The sequence below is a fragment of the Hypanus sabinus genome, chromosome X2 (genome assembly GCF_030144855.1).
Source record: "Hypanus sabinus isolate sHypSab1 chromosome X2, sHypSab1.hap1, whole genome shotgun sequence".
NCBI lineage: Eukaryota > Metazoa > Chordata > Chondrichthyes > Myliobatiformes > Dasyatidae > Hypanus > Hypanus sabinus.
Window position 1 is genome coordinate 15,750,121 of NC_082739.1, and position 20,784 is coordinate 15,770,904.

General features: G+C 40.5%; 1 protein-coding gene across 2 annotated transcripts in view; it reads left to right on the top strand.

The window, feature by feature from the left end:
* Positions 1–20,784, top strand: part of igsf9bb (immunoglobulin superfamily, member 9Bb) — a 687,093-nt gene that overhangs the window by 421,469 nt on the left and 244,840 nt on the right. For both annotated transcript variants that reach the window (XM_059957059.1, XM_059957060.1), the window contains exon 4: positions 16,798–16,949. In XM_059957059.1, the coding sequence (XP_059813042.1) occupies positions 16,798–16,949 (152 nt within the window). The remainder of the gene's footprint in view (positions 1–16,797; positions 16,950–20,784) is intronic.

Here is a 20,784-nt window from a genome sequence, read left to right on the forward strand (position 1 = left end):
AATCACCAAAAAGATCGGTGCAAAAAGCTTGTCTTGGCGGCGCCCTGACAACTCCACTAGGAATTACACACACGCACCACACGCGCGCATACACACACACACACACACACTGTGTAATGATTTGATCTGTATGAACAGTATGCAAGACAAACTTTTCCTTGTATCTTGGTACATGTAACAATAATAAACAAATACCAATGCCAAAAATAAATGTGAAAGATGACTGCAAAGGGGTAATATGAACAAAAGGGGTCCAATTCTAAAAGGAATACAATGACAACATTGTGTTTATTTGTATGTCATTTGTTGGAAGGTGCAAGTTGAGAAAGTTAAGAGCAACGGAAGTCATGATCAACCTTTATAAAACAATAGTCTGGCTACAATTGGAATACTGTGTCCCGTTTTAGGGAAGTTGCGATGTCTTTGACCACACTTCAGGAAAGATGTGATGCCTTTGGAAAGCGTGCAGACGAATTTACCCAGATGAATCCAGGGATGAGAATCTTAACTATGAGGATGGACTGGAGAAGAAAGGTTGTTCTCCTTACAGGAAATCTTTAAAACCTTGGACAATATAGACAGAGTTTGCCTGTATCTAGAGAAATGGATGGAAGCAATTCCTATTGGCGGTGTCCAGAAGCAGTGGATGTAGAATAAAGATAATTGCTGCGGGGTTTAAAGATACCTGTAAGGTGAAGAAAAATGACTCATGCAGTGATTGGTCAGGATCTGGAATACACAGCTAGCTTTAACTGCAAAGACAGAGTCATCTGGGGGTTCAAAAGGAATCTGGACAAATTGCTGAAAGAAGAGAATTTGGAAATCTGGGGGGGGAGGATGGGGTAGCGAGAGGAGTGGGATTGCTCTTGCTTAAGCTAAATGTATACACACCAGGTCTAATGGTCTCCATCCCTGCTGTAACCATTTTGTGATGCTGTGATTATCGTGCTTTAACTCCCTTAATGCAGCCTATTACAACCAACATTATTGTTCTAAAAAGCTTTTTAAGTGGGACTCTGAAGAACAGGGAATTAAAAATGTAATGTGTTGAAGAAAATACAAACATGACTGTAATGAAGAAATTATCTCTTGGATGTAATTTAAGTTTTTTGTCAGTAAAATATTGTAAAGGCTGACATTCATACACTCTTAAGGGGCAGCACAGTAGTGAGGCGGTTTGCAGATCACTTTAGAGTGCCGGCGATCATCAACACAGGTCAATTCCCTCTGCTGCCTACAAAATTTTTGTATGCTCTCCCCGTGACCATGTGGGTTTTCTCCAGGTGCTCTGGTTTCCTCCCACAATCCAAAGACGCAAGTTGGCACCAGAAGCGTGATGACACTTGTGGGCTGCCCCCAGCACCTTCCTTGATTTGAGTTGACAAAAAATAGTGCATTTCACTGTATATTTTAATGTACATGTGGTAAATAAAGCTAATCTTTTTAATCTTTACTTTTTCATGTTATCTCTTTTAGAGAATGCTTTCAATGAATTACAAAGCAACAATCCATTTAGCACTTCTTTCCAATGATTAATTTTAACTTCATTCACACTCCATTGATTTTTTTGAATGTGGAGTTTGTTGAGGAGGTCAGCATTTTATAGTTGATCTGTGATAAGATTAGATAAGGTGATGATCTGCTTTCTGCAATAGCTACAGCATGTGTATCTGCTTCTACGAGGTGGTAGGGAGGGAGTTGTCTTGGGTTAGTGTCAGGGCAAACGTGGAATTAACTGCAGTATAGATAATCCAGAATTACACCAGAAGTTAGGATAGCAAGTTTCATCCACGAGTGATGATTCATGAAGCAGATTCTTCCTACAACATTTGGTAAGCTTGTACTCGCTTCTGAGGGCACCTACCAGGATGAGAATAACTTTCTTTTTATATCTTTTTATTAATTTTCAAACAAAACGAAGAAAAGCAGCAAATACAGAGAGTTTGAGAGTACATAATTAATAGGGCCAAAATACAAATGCAAATAGTTGATAACATGGATATAGTAACCTCCCAAACTCATACTGTATTTACATATGAAAAATCCCAAAAAAAGCTAATTAACAAAAACTAACCGAACCAACCTGGGCTGTTGTATCATATCAGGTAGACACAGTAGTGTCGATACCTCCGCACCTCTATCCAAATAACTGAGGATAGTAAAAAAAAAAGGTTCGGGAAAGGTCGGTTTAGCTCATATGAAAATGTTGAATAAATGGTCTCCACGTTTCTTCAAATTTGACTGAAGGGTCAAAAATGACACTTCTAATTTTTTTCTAAATTAAAACAAGATATAGTTTGGGAAAACCATTGAAATGTAGTTGGGGGATTATTTTCTTTCCAGTTCAATAGAATGGATCTTCTGGCCATTAATGTAACAAATGCAATCATCTGTCGAGCTGAAGGGGATAAATAACTATTATCCACCATTGGTAAGCCAAAAATTGCAGTAATAGCATGAGGTTGCAGATTAATACTCAGAGCTGTTAAAAGAGAGTAACTAACTTTGCTCTATGGTTTCTATAGTGCCTGACATATTATGTCCAGGATACAGAGACTCTGCTCACTTGGGATGTGCAATACATGATGGGGCAACTGAGTGGGGTATATGGCAGTACTGCCTCCTTCACAGGGATTCTGAAAGCTCCTCCTCCATTACACTCAGCCACAGGCCAGGGATTCCCATGAGTTAATTTTTTTAGGGAGGTATTGAGAATGTTCTTGAAGTGTTTTCTACATCTGCCTGTGGATTTATTTTTATTGATTGAGCTCAGAGTAGAATATTGCAGAACATTGCAGCATTTCAGCCCACAACATTTTACACACTTCAAGATTAATCTAACCCTTCCCTCCCACATAACCCTCTTTTTTTTTCATCCATATGCCTATCTTCGAGTCTCTTAAAATGTCTCGAATGTGTCTGCCTCTATCAGCACCCCTGGCAGCACATTCCATGAACCCACCACTCTCTGTATAAAAAAACCTACCTCTGATTATGCTTTCCTCCAATCACTTAAAAATTATGCCATCTTGTATTAGCCATTTCCACCCTGGGAAAATGTCTCTGGCTGTCTAATCTTTATGCCTCCTATCATCTTATACACCTCTATCAAGTCACCTCTCATTTTCCTTTGCTCCAAAGAGAAAAGCCCCAGCTTGTTCAATCTTTCCTTATAAAACATGCACTCTAATCCAGGCAGCATAGTAGATCCAGGTAAATCTCCTCTGCAACCTTCAATTCCCCAACTAATAAAGGCTAACATACCATACACCTTCTTAACTACCATATCAACTTGTGTGACAACTTTGTGGGATCTGTGGATGTGGACCCCAGGATCCCTCTGTTTCTCCATACTGCTAAGAATCCTACCATTCACCCTGTCCCCTGCCCTTAAGTTCAACCTTCCAATGGAATGCCCAGTTGGTGAGTGATACTGGACAGGCAGACGATGGGCCCCACCCACTGACTAAAGAACTTCAGAACCTCAGTGACAGGGATGTTGGTGATCAGTTCACATAGCCTGCCAGAGCATTGGAGCATTTTTCAGAAACAACACTGATGGTACATTGCCAGGCCATGAGAAGATTGGTATAACTGTTCTTCATCTTCAAAGCATGTGGGACGGTGGGAATCACTGCTGCTTGCTGAGCTTGATGTTTATCATCTTTTCTTCTGCTATCTAAAGACTATTTTGATGATTGGAGGCAGTGGTGAATTTCATCATCAATGTCTGCCTTTACCAAGAGCTGGAAAGTGATGCACGTATTCCAAGATCTCATCGTGGATCTTTATTGTCAGCGGTAATGTCGTACAGCTGAGCCATGTTGGTGGAGGGCTTCTGATTTGCGCACGTTTAGTGCATGGCCCAATCCCTCGTGGCTTTCAGTGATCACGTCAATAATAACATGGGTCTCAGACTCTGACTGTGCACAAGAACAATTCTTGTCTCAGAATTGCTGTTCAAAAACTAAAATTCAGAGAACTTGTTTCTGTAGTGGATCAATAGAAGCTATGTTGCTTATATTACCTTTTTAATTCCTTTTTAAAATTCTACTTAATTTCCCTTTCTGTTACAGCGGGGTTGGATCCTATGCGTCCAAGTCTCTGCTGATTCTTCAATTTAGCCATTATGCTTTTCATCCCTAAGATTCATAACGTTCTATCCAAACCCATCATGTTCATCTACTGACTTGACTCCACATATAAATTGCAAGGAAAACATTGGCTATTGCTATCATTCAGTTCACCTAAATATGCAACAATAAAGCCTAAATACTTTGGCTTGAGTTGTTCTCCTATCTTGCCAAGATCGGAGAACGAATCAACCCAACCATCAGCCACCTGAGCTACACATTTCCGAGTTATTTACATATTTGAATATTGTCAGGTATGAGAGTATAGATGCTAGGTTGGGGATGGATCCCTAGCTGATGGGATGGGGTTTTTTTCATTGAGGTAAGCCACTATGGGTAGAAAATACAAGGAGGAAAATGGCCTCTCATCAGAGATTCAGAAATTATACAGTGGGACAAGTAGATGGATAAGGTTGTTCAGAGAGAGAGGATGAGGAATTCAGAAATGAGAACAAGGAGCATGAAATCAATATGTTAGGTTTTGAATTTTCTCTGCAATTATGTTTTTCACTGTAGTGCTGCATTGCTTCCATTACTGCTCAAAAATGTTTGTGACACATGACCTGAAGTTATATTGATTTAATGACAAATGAACTGCAGTAATATTGGATTTGCAATGTAATGCAATAACATTATCCAGTTATTCTTGGACAGAATTATAGGAAAATTCACTACTCTATCCATAAAGTGACTTTCCTGTGTAGTTTGTAATTTTACTCCATGTAACAAAATTCTTTCCATTTCAAAGTAATTCATTGTGTGTGAATCACTTTGGGACTCCTTGGGGCAGAGTGATAAGATGTTCTATAAATGTTGGCCTTTATTTTCATTTCTTTCAATTGTCAGGTTAGACAATACAAGATCAGTGACTTATGAGAATAGATGAGCTTGAATTTTCATCCCTCTTTTTCAATTGGTCCTTGGAAAACATGCTAGAATGACAGAAAAATTCTTGGATTGTACTTGAAACAAAATGGAGATTTTCAGTTATAATTTAAAAGATCCAATTTCTGATTGGAGTAAGTCAGATTTCTCTCACCGAATCACTAGCCCATTTTAAATATCTCTCGAATTTTAACGGTGTTGATCATAAGTATTAGAAGGAAATGAACAGTGGATGCCAATGAGCTATATATCACTACTTTATACTCTGTTCTTCTGAGTCTGAAATGAAGATTGCATACCACTCAATGAGGTGGTTCAGTGTCACATAAGTATATTTTTCTGGTGCAATGTATCAAGACCCAAATCTATGCACCTCATAATCTTACAAACCTCTATGAGTTTACTCCTCAATGCCCTATATCTCAATGAGAATAAACATGGCCTAATTTTTCCTTGCAAATAAAGCCCTCCATTTCAGGCAAGATCCTGTTAAATCTCTTCTGCACCCTCTATAACCCTACCACAGCCTTGCTGTCTTGCAGCAACCAGAACTGCACACACATTCCAAAGTACAGTCTAACCAATGTTTTGTACATTTGTAACATGATGTCCCATTTCTCATCAAGACACTGACCCTAGGTAGCAGCAACCAAACATTTAACACATGTAGGCTCATTCCATTTCTCCTCGCTCGTTCAATGTCTCCAAATGATCAGACTTCCTCACTAGTATCTAGTGCTGGAAGAGCAAAAATTTCCATCTGATAAATATAAGGAAGGTGGGCTGAAGAATACTTAATTATACAAGGACATCTGAGTGGTATTGAGCATAATAATCATGAATGAAAGTAACTGCTATAGATGAGGGAGGATTACTGATGAAGTAGCTAAAGATGTTTGGGCCAGGCCATAATCTTGCAACTCTACCCAAAGATCTTATTCATCAGCAATCAGCTTCAATAATCATATCCATCTTTGTTTCTAGACACAAGAGACTGATGATGCTGGATTATGGAGCAAAACAAAATAATCTGATGAAACTCATCGGGTCAGAAAGTACCTGTGGAGGGGAATGGACTGCTGACATTTTGCTCGAGACCTTTCTTGAGCTGAAATGAAGACTGCACTTTTACCTCCATAGATGCTGTCTCTGTGCTGCAGAAATTTCTCTTTTATACTTATTGACCAGTTTCAGAGGGGCTGCTTAATGCTATACTGGGATACATGCTGTCTTGCTGTCTAATCTTTTCAATATCAAGTCCTTTTAGCTCCTCGCTTAAGTACACACCTTTTAAAGAAATATCAAAAGAAAATATTTATTACTTCATGAGGATTGTATTTTATAATAGTTACTCTTTTGTTAACAAGTACAGCCCGCTTAATTTAGTTTCCCTTAATCTGTAATATCCAATTTCATAATTTAAAAGTTAGTCTTTTCAAGTCAGTATTCTGAAGAAGGGTAGAGTACTAGTGTTTTTCATAAGAAAAAAATTGTTTCAGCTGCAAGTGACAGCAGAAAGAGATTTAAAGCATGATTGTAGTATTTTCAGATTATTCACCTTCAGTGGAAGGGCAGGCAGCACAACTAATTAATTTTCATATTTTCATGTACTATGACAAATTTACCAATGATTTTCTACAGAGCAGTTTATTTTAAGAATTGGTGATGATAAGTTATAAATTTCCACCTACATATTTAATTTTCAAACATCTTGCAGCAAGATAAGGTGATTTAACACGAACACATTTTTCAGGTTGACTCTGGATTATAATTATTTCATTTGCCAAGTACATTGTTTTATTAAAAATTCCAATAAGTGGGAGGACTAGTAGAGCTCAAGCTAATCTCAGAAGTCCATAATAATATTTTAAAATTACATTGTGTGGATATTACAACTATGAATTCTAAAGAAAAGCCTTTATTTTTCTTGACATAAGAATTAGTCACTTTATTTTAAATGGATGTTCTCCCCACTTGTGGAACTGGTTAATGTCTTGCATTTGAATGTGTTAAGCAAGCTAATGTGAAGAGGTGGTTACCTTATGGATATAGAGGTAAATTATTAGAGAACTACAAAATATTGTTTAGCTATTTTCAGATAATAAGACCAATAAAAACCTATAGGTAATACAGATTGCTGATAGAATGCTATCTGTAGTAATGGACCAGATTAACTACAATGTAGAAGTGACAGGCCAATTGTAACATCAAAACAGTGAGCTGTTGGTCTCTCCTCTTGTTGTTGCAGGAGCAATCTCTCTCTCTCCCTCACGAGTCAGAGAGAGCCTGTCTGCGGTGTCAAAGTGTTGGGATAGACAGTAGTTTTTGCTGGACCCCAGATCATGGTCACTTTAGGGGCTTTGCCTTTTTGCATGGTGGATGGTGGGGTGAGGGTGTGGGTTGATATTTTGCTGCTGCTTGGTCATGGGGGGCGGGCGAGGGGCTCTGAGGTTCTACTGTTTTTCTGTTATTCATTCTTTTGTTCCTGTTACCGTGGATGCCTACAAAGAGTAAGGATTTCAGGTTGATATCAAGTTGAACTATTTGAACCTTCTAAAAATTAACCAAATGTAAATGAAGTGTTTGCCATTTTTTATGTGAAGTAAATGGCAAACAAAATAAATGATCAACATATCTTAGACAAACTGGAGTATTGCATGGAATTTTAGTCTCCTGAGCTAAGAAAGACGATGGTTTTCATTAAGGAAGTGCAGTGATTGTTCCCCATTTGGGAATGATGGGACTGTCACAGGAAAGGGCACTTGATCAATTAGGCCTGTCCAGTCAGCCCTCCTTATCCGCGGATTCAGCCAACCGCAGATCAGGAAAACCCAGAAGTTCTCTCTCCAACACTCGGTGTTTGAGCATGTACAGACTATTTTTTCTTGTCATTATTCCCTAAACAATACAGTATAACAACTATTTACATAGCATTTGCATTGTATTAGATATTATAAGTAATCTAGAAATGACTTAAAAGTACAGGCAGTCCCCGGGTTATGAATGAATTCCATTCCTGAGTCCGTCTTTAAGTCGGATTTGAAGTCGGAACAGGTACATCCGGTATTATTTAGTGTCAGTTAGTCAAACGTTTTTCTTAGTATATAGTGCATATTTTACCTTTCTATGCATATAAAACAATTAAGAAACGTACGCATTTCAATAATTAGAGCACTGCATTGCTTAGTAATAACTGTAGCTTTCATCGGGGCAGGGCCTTTCACATGCTCCATTAAAATTGTTCCAATCGTTGACCGACTGTAGCCTAACCCTTTTCCAATGACCGATGGTGTTTCACCTCTTTCTGATCACTTTATTACTTCCACCTTACTTTCAATCGTGATCGTGATTATTTTCGTGAACAGAAACACTGTGGATTCAGAGCTTCACTGCCCGGTCCTAATGTCCACCGTATGGAGACGTGTTAAATAAAGTCCGGGGTTCCGCTGGGTCCTAAAGACCACCACACTGAGACAAGTTAAATAAGGGACTTGCGCATCTGTGTTTTTTGGTATCCGCGGGGGGGTCTCAGAACCAATCCCTCGCAGATAAGGAGGGCCAACTGTATGCACCAGAGTTTAGGAGAATGACAGAAGATTTCACTGACAATCACAATATTCTGACAGGCTTTAGTTAAACTGAATGCAGCAAGAATGTTTCTCTTGGCTGGGAGTTCTAGAAACAGGGGGTCACAGTCATGAGAAATGGGATAAGGTATTTAGTTCTGAGGTAAAGAGTAACTCCATCACTAAAGTGTTCCTATGGAACTACCTAGCAGAGAAGACTGAGGAAGTAAGGCACTGAATTTTCATAGGAAGGAGATGTATAGAGTCCAAAATGTCAAGGAGTATATGGAGAAAGTGGAAACATGATATTGAAAAGAGATCAGCATAATCATATTGAAAAGTGCAGGAGGCTTAGAGGGCTGGAGATCCAAGTCCTGCTCATATTTTTCTATGCTTCCACATTTCCTGATGACAGAAAGTGAGACCATTTGGCCCATTGAGTCTCTGCCAGCTTTTAAGAACATTTTTATTCCCCATGAATTTTTGCTGCAATCTATTAGAACACAGAACAGTACAGCACAAGAACAGGCTTTTCGGCCCACAATATTGTGCCAAGCCAAAAAAATTAGTAGTCAAATGGTCAGCTAAATTAATCCCTTAAGCCTACACAATGTCCATACCTTTTGATTTTCCTCTTATTCATGTGTCTATCTAAATGTTTTTTAAAACTTCCTAAATCTGCCTTTACCACCATCACAGGCAGTGCATTCCAGACACCCACCATTCTTTGCGTAAAAACCTGCCCCTCACACCTCCTTTAAAATTGCTCCCCCTCACCTTCAATGCATTTCCTCTGGTATTAGACATTTCAACCCTGGGGATAAAGACATTCACTGTCTACTCTATCTATGCCTTTCATAATCTTATAAACCTCTAACAGATCTCCCCTCAGCCTCTGCCGCTCCAGAGAAAGCAAGCCAAGTGTGTCCAAACTCTGTTATAGCAAATGACCTCTAATTGAACCTCTTCTGCATGCTTTCTAAAGCCTCAACATCTTTCCTATAATGTGTGCTGTTCCTTTCCACACTTTGTGGCGCATTGGGTTCTTTAGCATTTTTGTCTGATTTTTTAAACAAGTCTGGGTTGCTAGCTCGATGCTCAACCCAGCATGGATGCAGAGTGTGCAAGGAGCTGGCTGGATTAGAACCCAGGACCACTCGCCTTGATGTCTCGTGTGGATGCCACTACACCACTGGCCTTTCTCATAATGGGGCCACCAGAACTATATTGCATTCTCGAGATTCAGCCTAACTTGAGTTATATAAAGTTGGAACAAAACTTCCTGACTTTTGAACTCGGTGCTTCGACTAATAAAGGCAAGTATGCCATATGCCTTCTTGACCACCCTAGCAACCTGTGTAGCCACTTTAGAAAACAATGAGCTTGGACCCCAAGATCCCTCTGCTCACCAAAGCTCTTAAGGGTCTTTCCCCGAATTGTGTACTGTCTTTTACATTTGACCTACTGAGGAGAAAAACCACATTTGGCCGGGTTAAACTCCATCTGCTATTTCTCCACAGATATCTGCAACTGATCTACATCCCGCTGTATTCTTTGCTAATCATCTACGCTATCCACAACACAACCAATCTTCATATCATCTGCAAACTTACTAGCCCACACATCTACATTTTCACCCAGGTCATTTATATACACCACAAACAGCAGACGCCCCAGTACAGATCCCTGTAGAACACCACTAATTGCATACCTCCAGCTTGAATAAGTCCCCTCAATCACTATCCTCTGTCTTCTATGAGCAAGTCAGTTCTGAATCCAAATAGACAATTCACCATGGATCCATGGAACTTAATCTTCTGGATGAGACTGCCATGAGGGACCTTGTCAGACACCTACAGCTCTACCTTCATCAATCACCCTCGGCACCTCATCAAAAAAATCTCCCTCAAGTTAGTAAGACACACACAAAGCCATGTTGGCTCTCCCTAATTAGGCCACGGACTTCCAAATGCTCATAAATCCTATCCCTAAGAATTCTCTCCAGTAACCTCCCTGCTGCTAATGTGAGAGTTGTTGGTCTGGAGTTTCCAGGATTATTGTTACTGTATTCTTGAACAATGGAAGAACATTAACTACTTGCCAGTCCACCAGGCTAGATTGGACACAAAGATATTGGTCAAGCCCTCAGCAATCTCTTCACTTACCTCCCTCAAAACCTGGAGTATATATATCAGGCCCTGGGGACATTCTACTTTCATGCTTTTTAAGAGACCCAATTCTAACTCCTCCTTTACTTCAAAATGTCTTTGCATATTAATACAATCAGCACAGATCTCCCTATCCTCCACATCTTTCTTCTTGGTAAATAATGATGCAAAGTACTCATTACAGACCTCACCCACATCCTTCATATCCAAGCAAGTATTTCCCCCTTTATCCTTGAGTGGTCCCACCCTCTCCCTTGTTAACTTCTTGCTCCTTAAGTATGCATAGAATGCCTTGGGATTATTATAGAAAATAGACATTTACATTACATTACAGGCCCTTCAGCCCACAATGTTGTGCTGACCATGTAACCTACTCTAGAAAAGGCCTAGAATTTCCTTAGCGCATAGCCCTCTATTTTTCTAAGTTCCATGTACCTATCCAAGAAGCTCTTAAAATACCCTATTGCATCTGCTTCCACCACCGCCACCTATCCTCTTCTCATTTCCGTTAACTCCCTCCCCCTGCCAAAAAGCAAAGACTCTACCATCCACCTGTTAATCTAATAACCAGCCTGTCTTTGGAATGTGGGAGGAGAACAGAACAGATGAGGAAGCCCACTCAGTCACAAGAAGGACGCGCAAACTTCACACAGAGCACTGGATGCCAGAATCAATCCCGAAAATAACTTTCTCCATATTGCATGACTCTGACTACTTGGTAAAGGCATTCTTGCATCGCAGTTGTATCTATGCTGAAGCAAAATGCACTAACAGTATGGAATATACATTAAAAAAATTCAGAATCACTGCAATTTTTCCTTCTGAACCCTGTCTGCTTCTATCCTTTCTCTGTTTTAAAAATCCTTCTTAAGATCCATCTCTTTAGCACCTGCCATATTCCCTCATGTGACAAAGTTTTATTATTTGTCTAATAATATTCCTATCAAGTGTCCAAGGACATTTTAATTCATTAAAGACCTGGTATAAATACAAATTGTTGCTAGATTATGCCTATCCAAAGCTACAGCTTTCATTGTTTTTTTTACAATAGTACTCCACAACCAAAATTTTGTTGTGGGAAGTGCTTTGAGATATCTCATAAAAATATGCTCTCAGTGGCCACTTTATTAGGTACAATGGTACAACTGTACACCTAGTCATTAATGCAAATTTCTAACTAGCTAATCATGTGGCAGCAACTCGATGCATAAAAGATGCAGACATGGTCAAGAGATTCAGTTGTTGATCAGACCCAAACATCAGAATGGGGAAGAACTGTGATCTAAGTGACTTCAACCATTGGTGTCAGGCTGGGTGGTTTGAGTATCACAGAAACGGCTGATCTCCTGGGATTTTTATGCACAACAGTCTCTAGAGTTTACAGAGAATGGTGCAAGAAAGAAAAAGCAGTGAATGGCGGTTTTGTGGGCAAAACTGCCTTGTTAATGAGGTAGGTCAGCCGAGAATGGTCAGACTGGTTTAAGCTGACAGGAATGTGACAGTAACTCAAATAATAACATCGGTGTGCAGAAGAGTATCTCTGAACGTGCAAAACATCAGACCATGAAGTGGATGGGTGACAGCAGAAGGCCATGAACATACACTCAGTGGCCACCTTATTAGCTACTGGAGATACCTCACAAAGTGCCACTGAGTGTAAAGAGGGAGATAAATCGTGGAAGTATATCTGCGCTAATCCAAACAAATAGAAATAATGGGAATAAAATCTTTGCGATTACCACATCTGAAAGAGCTAAACATTTTAATCGAACTAACTCCCTCCCACAGGTTTAATATTTTGACAAAATTGCACTTTATAAAGACACAGCTAGGATTGACATAACTCAGAAAAATCATGTCACTTCGTCAAACAGACTCTGAGTAGAACTAAGAACCTTACTTTCTTACATCTGAAAACATAATTAGCCTTCCTCATAACATGCTGTCTTGCTCAGCCACTATAGAGTGACAGTTGCATCTCCTTAAGATATGGTATATTTTATACTTGAGTGACATTTGGAAAAGATCTTTATTCTGTGGTTGATTACATCAATTGAAGAGGAATTCACTGCATTGCAGTTTAAGATACTGAGGTCAAATGCTGCCTTCTGGTTGGCCAGAGGCACGGGTTTCAGCAATAGAGACCCTGGAGCATGTTTACGAGTGTGGAACGCTAAGGGCAGAACTCTTTAAACACCATGAAGGGTTTTTCTATCAGTCAAAGTAAAAACGTAGAGCGCATGCCATGTCAGCTAAAGTTAGAATAAAGAAGGCAGCTAAAGAAGAGGATGCTGACAAATCAATTTGGAGGTGACCTCAAATTCAAGTTCAAGCTCAAGATTATTGTCATCTGACTCTAAATATATGTAACCAAATGAAACAACGTTTCTCCAGACCAAGGTGCACCCACATAACATATATCACACACAGCACATAAACTAAAATATTATACTGTAAATATATTAATAAAATATAATTCAAATACATGTAGTAAAATGCAGCACAGGTAAATATTAAACAGTATAGTAAACAGCTCGCTGTCCTAGTAACAAGACCTCAGTGGTGGCAGGGTATTCATTAGTCTCACAGCCCGAGGGAAGAAGCTGTTACCCAGTCTGATAATCCTAATCCTGATGTTCTGTACCTCCTTCCTGGTGATAGTGAGTCAAAAAGATTGTAGGATGGGTTATAGGGATCCTCAACAATGCTTTGGGCCACAAAAAATGGGGAGAGAGACCCCAGCGATCCTCTCAGCAGTTTTTACTGTCCTCTGCTAGGTGTTGCGGCCCGATGCCCAGCAGCTTCCGTACCACACAATGCCGCAGCCCCCCTTCTTTGTATGCCCACTCGTTGTTGCTGATGAGGCCAACCACTGTAGTATCATCTGCGAACTCAACGACGCCGTTTGGACGGAGCTTGACAGTGCAGTCCCGAGTCATCAGCAGGCTGAGCACACAGCCCCGGAGGCCACCAGTGCTCAGTATAATGGAGCTTGAGATATTGCTGTCGACTCGGTCTGATTGGGGTCTTTTCGTCAAGAAATCCAAGATTGAGTTACAGGGAGGGGTGTTGAATCCCAACAAGGACAGTTTACCCACCAGCCTTTGGGGGATGAGTGTGTTAAACACCGAGTTGAAGTCAGTGAACAGCATACTGGTGTATGAAGCATTGTTTCCCAGGTGGGACAGGACAGAGTAGAGGGCAGAGGCAATGGCACCATTAGTGGACCGGTTTGAGTGATAGGTGAACAGGAAAGGGTCCAATGTAGCTGGATGGTGGTATTTCATAAGATCCATTATCAGCTACTCAAAGAACTTCATGATTATTGAAGTCAGTGCCACTGGACAGCAATCATTAAGCCAGTTGCCTTTGCTTTCTTGGGCATTGGAATGATAGTGGCTGCCTTGAAGCCTGCAGGCTCAGTGGATTGTTTCAATGAGTTATTAAAAGTATCCATTAAGACCTCTGTTCATTGGGTCATACAGTCCCTCAGCATCGGACCAGGTACGTTATCCAGCTCTGCAGCTTTGGGGAATTTATCCTGGCTAGGGTCTTCCTCACCTCGGTTGATGCCACACGGGATGTCTGTCCCTCAGGAAGAGAGGGGGCTTTTCTCAATGTCATGTGATCAAATTGGTCAAATGATGCATAGAAAGCACTCAGCCTGTCAGGAAGGGAGACGTTCCTGCAATTGACGCGCAGGGTGGACTTGGAATTGGTTATGGTTTGTGTACCTTGCAACATGCATTGCATGCCCCTGGTGTCACAAAGGTGTCTGTGGACTTTCGGTGAGTACTCACATTTTGCCTTCCTGATGGAACGGGAGAGCTCTTGCTGACCTTAGAGATGTCATGTCATCTGATCTTAAGACAGTGCCCCAGTCCCTATGCAGCACACGAACCTCTGCAGTCAGCCATGGTTTCAGGTTTGCTCTGGGTGTAGTATTTAATCACTCAATTCCTCAACATCCTCAATGCACTTTCCTATGTAGCCGGACACCGATCTCGCAAACTTATCAATGTTGATGTGATGATCGTAGGTGGCCAACTCCCTGACTATGCTCCAGTTCGCACTTTCGAAGCAGTCCTGCAGTGCTGAGGTGGCACCTTTAGGCCAGGTCCTGATCTCCTGAGAACTGGTTTGACTCGCTTAACCAGTGGTCAGTAAGCAGGGATCAGTAAAACGGTCTGAGTAGCCGAGGTGAGGGTGGGGTATAGCCTTGTAGGGTCTACGAACATTGGTATAAACTAGGCCTAATATATTCTCTCTTCTGCATAGAGTACAGCTTTACCAACCCCACAGCTGACCAATACATTATTTTCCACTTGGTACAACCTAAGTGAAGCATTGAATCAAAATTTTGAGCTCAAATTCACAGGAACTGAAATCTTAGACACTAAATGTAACACTTATTAATAGCACTGTTGAAGAACCCAGCTGCACTGTTATGTTAAGAAGCTGCAACTGAGTTATTGTTGCACTTATGATGAATTATGCCCTGTCAAGTTCTATTAAGAATAAACCTACCTTTACTGTAATCAACTTAACTTCACTTAACCTCTCATGGCATTGACCGTATCCTTGCAAATCCAGATAATGAAGTAGTGTCAGTAATACATCTCTGTCCACCGTAGTCTGTAATCCTTTGGGAAGGTTGAAGTTGCATTTCATTCAGTACACCATGACCCTGATGTCAGTTGATATGCTTGGAAAACAATCGATATCATTTGATCAAGAGTACGTGAGCCAATCCCAAGGTGAAATAATTAAGATACAGTAAACCCTCGTAATGAAGGTTAAAGCTCAAACCAGTTTACCTGTGACTAGCTATTAAGAAAAATGGGGAAGATTCACAATGTCAGATTAGTGAATCTGAATCAGGTTTACTATCACCGGCATATGTCCTGAAATGTGTTCACTTTGTGGCAGCAGTAAAATGCAAAACATAATAATAGAGGAAAAATTATGAACTACAGTATGAATATATATATATATATATATTAAATAGTTAAATTAAGTAAGTAGTGCAAAGAGAAAATAGAAATTTCAAAAAGTCATGAGGTAGTGTTCATGGGTTCAATATCCATTTAAGAATTGGATGATAGAGCAGAAGAAGCTGTTCCTGAATGTATACCTCCTTCCTGATAGTAGCAATGAGAAGAGGACATGTCCTGGGTGATGGGGGTCCTTAATGATGGATAACATTCAGGAATTTCCCATTCAATATTCCTTGCACAGTTTGTGGGATGGGGCATTTCTTTTAAAAAAACGTAAATTGCAATTGAAAAGTCTTCAATGTAGTAATCAAAAAAAAAATCTGCAGATGCTGGAAATCTGAAATAAAAGCAAAAAATACTGAAAAATCTCACAAGGTCGGACAACATCCCTGAAAAGAGAAATATTTATTATATTGGGGCTGGGGTCTTATCAGAACATTTAAACCCAACATTTTCTTTTCATGTTCAATAATCAAGGAGGGATTGAGAGAATTCTGAACCCTGAGGATATTTGCCATCTTATTTTGTACAATACATATCCTGAGAGATGAGTGACAGTACAATTTTGTATTTAATGAGGTTATACAAATTACATGGACACATTCACAAGTAAAAATTCTCTTGGGCTTTCTAAGTAGACGAACATCACTCTGCGCCTGCTGCACTCTTATGTAGATGAAATGATTGGCTCAACTGAGCCCCGAAACTAGAAATATTGTAAGAATTTTTGACGAAGTAAATTAGGATTAACCACTAGTTTTACTGCCCCTCCCATTTCTATTCCCTTTTCTATGCAGTCTTTTGCTTTACTATTCTCATAATGCTCAATCATGATATGTTCATTTCCCTCCTCTGTTTGTCTAAACTATGTTTGATTTTGTCTGGCCTGAACTCGTAGCTCTCATTATCACGGTGCGGTGCTAAATTAAAACAAAAGAACTATACTCTTCTTACGCACTGTAAACACACAAGCATATGTTATCAATGGAGAAATTGCAAGCTGGTATTTGGAAGTAGTTTAATGTGATGGCATTGCTTGTCTCCTCAGCTCCCCCTACATTCACGGAAACGCCTCCCATCTATGTGAAAGCCAAGGAAGGAAGCAGCATCACCCTCACGTGCACAGCGTTTGGGAACCCCAAGCCTGTCGTAAGCTGGCTGCGAGACAATGTACTGCTTGAGAACAACCGGAAGTACACGGTAAGGCTTCAAAAGCAATGAGGCTAATGACCACTTTTTTTTGTTCTAAGCAAAATAGCTCCATAAATAAGCACCATTTGGAAATGTAATGCCTTCCTGGCCTCTACTTACCTCTCCTCATTGTATTGGTATTGTGGGTTCCTCTATCGCGTACCTGAGGTTTGCAGTAACTTATTCGAGCTTCTGTTTCTTCAAGGGCAGTCCCTCAGGAATTGGCAGGAATTACCTCTCATTTGGTAAGGCAGTGTGTTCAGGCTGATATAGTTGGTGTCAAATAATACTTGCCTCACCCCCCAACACTTTTCACATTTCTCAACTCTTTCCTGCTGCCAATTCTATGACAATTCATTGGATCCACTCCCAAATAGAATCTCCTTCTGCTGTCTTATAGAGAACAACCACAAGCAATTCCTTGCCTTCACAAGTTTCTTTTCTTAATCCTTGGCTGGTTGGTGGTGTGGTGGCATCAATACTGCACTTCAAGGCAGATAGTCCTGAGTTCAAACCCAACCGGGACCCAACCTGGGCAGAAGAAAGGCCTGGCAATCTTCTTCCATATCTTGCCATGAAAACCCTATGGACCCCATGGTCCATGAGGTCACAAAGAGTCAGAGTTGACTTTAACGACTGAGCAACAAAAAAAGCCCTTGGTGAATTATAAGTGTAGCTGAAACTGGTTCTCAGCCCAATCCCCCCTATAAACAGAGATTACAACACATGGATTCCCTCAGTATCCAAGAGCCTGCAGAAAGATCATTGAACTAAAATGGTCATCTAGTCATCCGTGCACAGATGTTGTGCAAGCTGTTGATATTCTCAGCATTTCTTGTTTCTGTAGAAATGTACTTTACATTTACAGTACACTGGTAACACACACAAATTGCTGGAGGAACTCAGCAGGTCAGGCAGCATCCACAGAAATGAACAAACAGTCAATGCTTTGGGCCGAGACCCTTCATCAGGACTGGTAATATGATTGCTGATGGTTGTGCAGAAGTCCTGACTAGGCATTTTATTTCTAACTGGCAACAAGCCAGCATTCCATATGCTGTCTCTATTCAAGGTGGAGAATTGTAATGTACAGCCAAGACTAGGATACCCTTCTTGCGCATCTATCCCTTGCTGTGAGCTAAACCCGAAGGTTTACGCAGAACTATTCTGGTAGTCATTTCATCAATGGTCTTGTGAGAAACTACCTGCTGTGAATGACCTATCCACCCTCTTCCTGACTGCAGCCCTCTGCCTCTGGATCTACCTGCTATTGATTAACTTCATTCATCCTGACTGCAAAGACTTACTTTTAAGAATGGCAACATTGTCTCTTACTTTTGTGCTTTTCCTCCTCTGTTGGCCTGAACGAACACTGCTTCACTTTCCTCTCTCAGTTGTCATTTTAATTTTACTAATACAAATTCACAATTTTTGATTACTCTCCAGTCGATCAAATATGTGTTCTGTACTTATAATGAGGTATATCATAAAAAATATACAAACTCTCCAGTACCCGCTTTCTGCTGTGGAACCAAGGTGAACACACTCTGACAAAGGGCTTGACCTGAAATGTCGACCATTCCTTTGCCCCCATAAATACTGCTCATCTGCTGTTCTTCTAGCTGTTTACATTCTGATCCAGTTTTCCTCTAGAACAGGGGTTCCCAACCAGGGGTCCACGGGCCCCTCGGTTAATGGTAGGGGTCCATGGCATAAATAATGTTGAGAATCATTGCTCTAGAATAATGAGGATTTTCAAACCAAATGCGATTGGAATTTTGCTGTACAATCTTTCAGCTAGTTCCCAGAACATATCACTAACTGTGCATTCCCAGCATGGCTATCCAACGCCATAAATATCGGTATAGACAACCATTTGTTCTAGTTATTGTTCCACTCATCCACTACTCTCTGTGTAAAAAAAACTTACTTCTGACACCTTCCCTATACTTTCCTCCAATCACCTTAAAATTATCCTCCCGGTATTAACAATTTCTGCCCTTGGAAAAGTCTATGGCCACTCTCAGGTCTCTGGCTATTAAATTAACATTAAACAGTTGATTTGCACCTAAGATTGCCTCTGGAATGTGTAGTCATTCTGGGATCACTTATTCACAAGCACTAAACTAGGGCAAGGGGAAAGGCAAAAGAGTTTGGTTTACTCCGGTGACCTTGTAAAGCAGTTTATTGATACAGTGGAGACCTGAAAGCTTGAAGTCACCGCCAACAGGGAATAGACAGCCCACGCTGTGGAAAAGAAACAGATTTCTCATTGTGCAGGAGCTGACAGTGTCATATGATAATGCATGCACTGATGTTCTGAGAGGATAGCACTCTTTCCATTAACTGCAACATGACACGTCAAACACTGAAAACTCCAAGCTGTTCAGATGAATGGGAAGAAGAAATTGAAAGGCTTGTAAAAGCAAACCATTTATTCTCCGACATATATTGCTATCATAAATTGTACAGCTTTTTGAATCTCCTTAAGACTAACTGAATATGTCATTTTAATTGTTTTATCAATTGAATTGAAAAGGTAAAATGACAATAAAACAGATTTTCGCAAGGTCACATGTCAAAAGCTTACTTTATCTTTCAAAATATATACATTTTCCCCTGCAGGCAAGAGTTTTGTATTTTGGATAGTTTCAGAATCAGAATCAGGTTTATTATCACTGACATATTGTATTTTGTGAATTTGTTTTGTGGCAGCAGTACAGTGCAATGCATAAAATATACTATGAATTACATTAAGAAATGTGTGTATGTGTGTGTGAGTGCACTCTTATAAATGAGTAGTGCAAAAAGAGAGCTGGATTGTGGTAATGTTCATGGGTACATGTATTCCTGTCGCTGAAAGTTGCTCTGCTGGAACAAAGGTTCAAAGGTCTAATTTAATGTCAGAGAAATATATACAACATACATCCTGAAATGCTTTTTCTTCACAAACATACATGAAAACCAAGGAGTGCCCCAAAGAATGAACGACATTTAAATGTTAGAACCCCAAAGTGCCCCACCAGCTCCCCCCTCCTGCGCGTAACTGGCAACGAGCAACGACTCCCCCCTCCCCAACCAGCAAGAAAAAGCGTCGGTACTCACCACCAAGTACTCAAGCATTAGCAAAGCAATATCAAAGACACAGACTTGCAGTTACCCCAAAGGCTTCGCGTTTCACCCGGTATTCGACATACCACAGGCTCTCTCTCTCTCCCTAATAAGGGAGAAAGGGATGTCTTTGTTTCACAGCGGAAGGGGAGATGGAACAAACAACTCGCTGATTTACGATGTTAAAAGTCCATTACGTCGCTTTTTTCAAGCTCTGTGCCTGAAGATCGCAAAGATCCCGGGTTTCCAGCCACATAGCTGTAGATATATAGACTCCCCCAACGACACACAGGTCTCCTAATGTGACACTGACCCTCAATCCGCCCATCTGCAGAGCCCTGCTATCCTAGGCTTCTGAATCTGAGCTGGATTCTTAGGCCGAACATTTGGCGTGCAGAACAACAACCAGTTTTGGAACCCCGAGAGCGGATCCCATTCCCGCAAAGAACCATAGTCAGTGTGTAACTCCAGGTCAGGGCCTTCAAAAGAACCCTGAAAGGGAAAATAGAGATATTAAAGAAGGAAATAGAGCTGTTTTCAAAGATGCAAGCAAAGGAGTTGCTGTTAGGCGCCATTAGCCCTCCTAAGTTCATAAACAGCAGGAGAGATTTTGCTTCCATGGTTTTCCTTTGGCTTGATCAGTTCAGATGATTTTCCTCAGTGTCCATGAAAAGCTCTCTGCTTCACCCCAGTCTCATGGTCAGCAGGATGTGATTTTCCTCCAAATCCATGA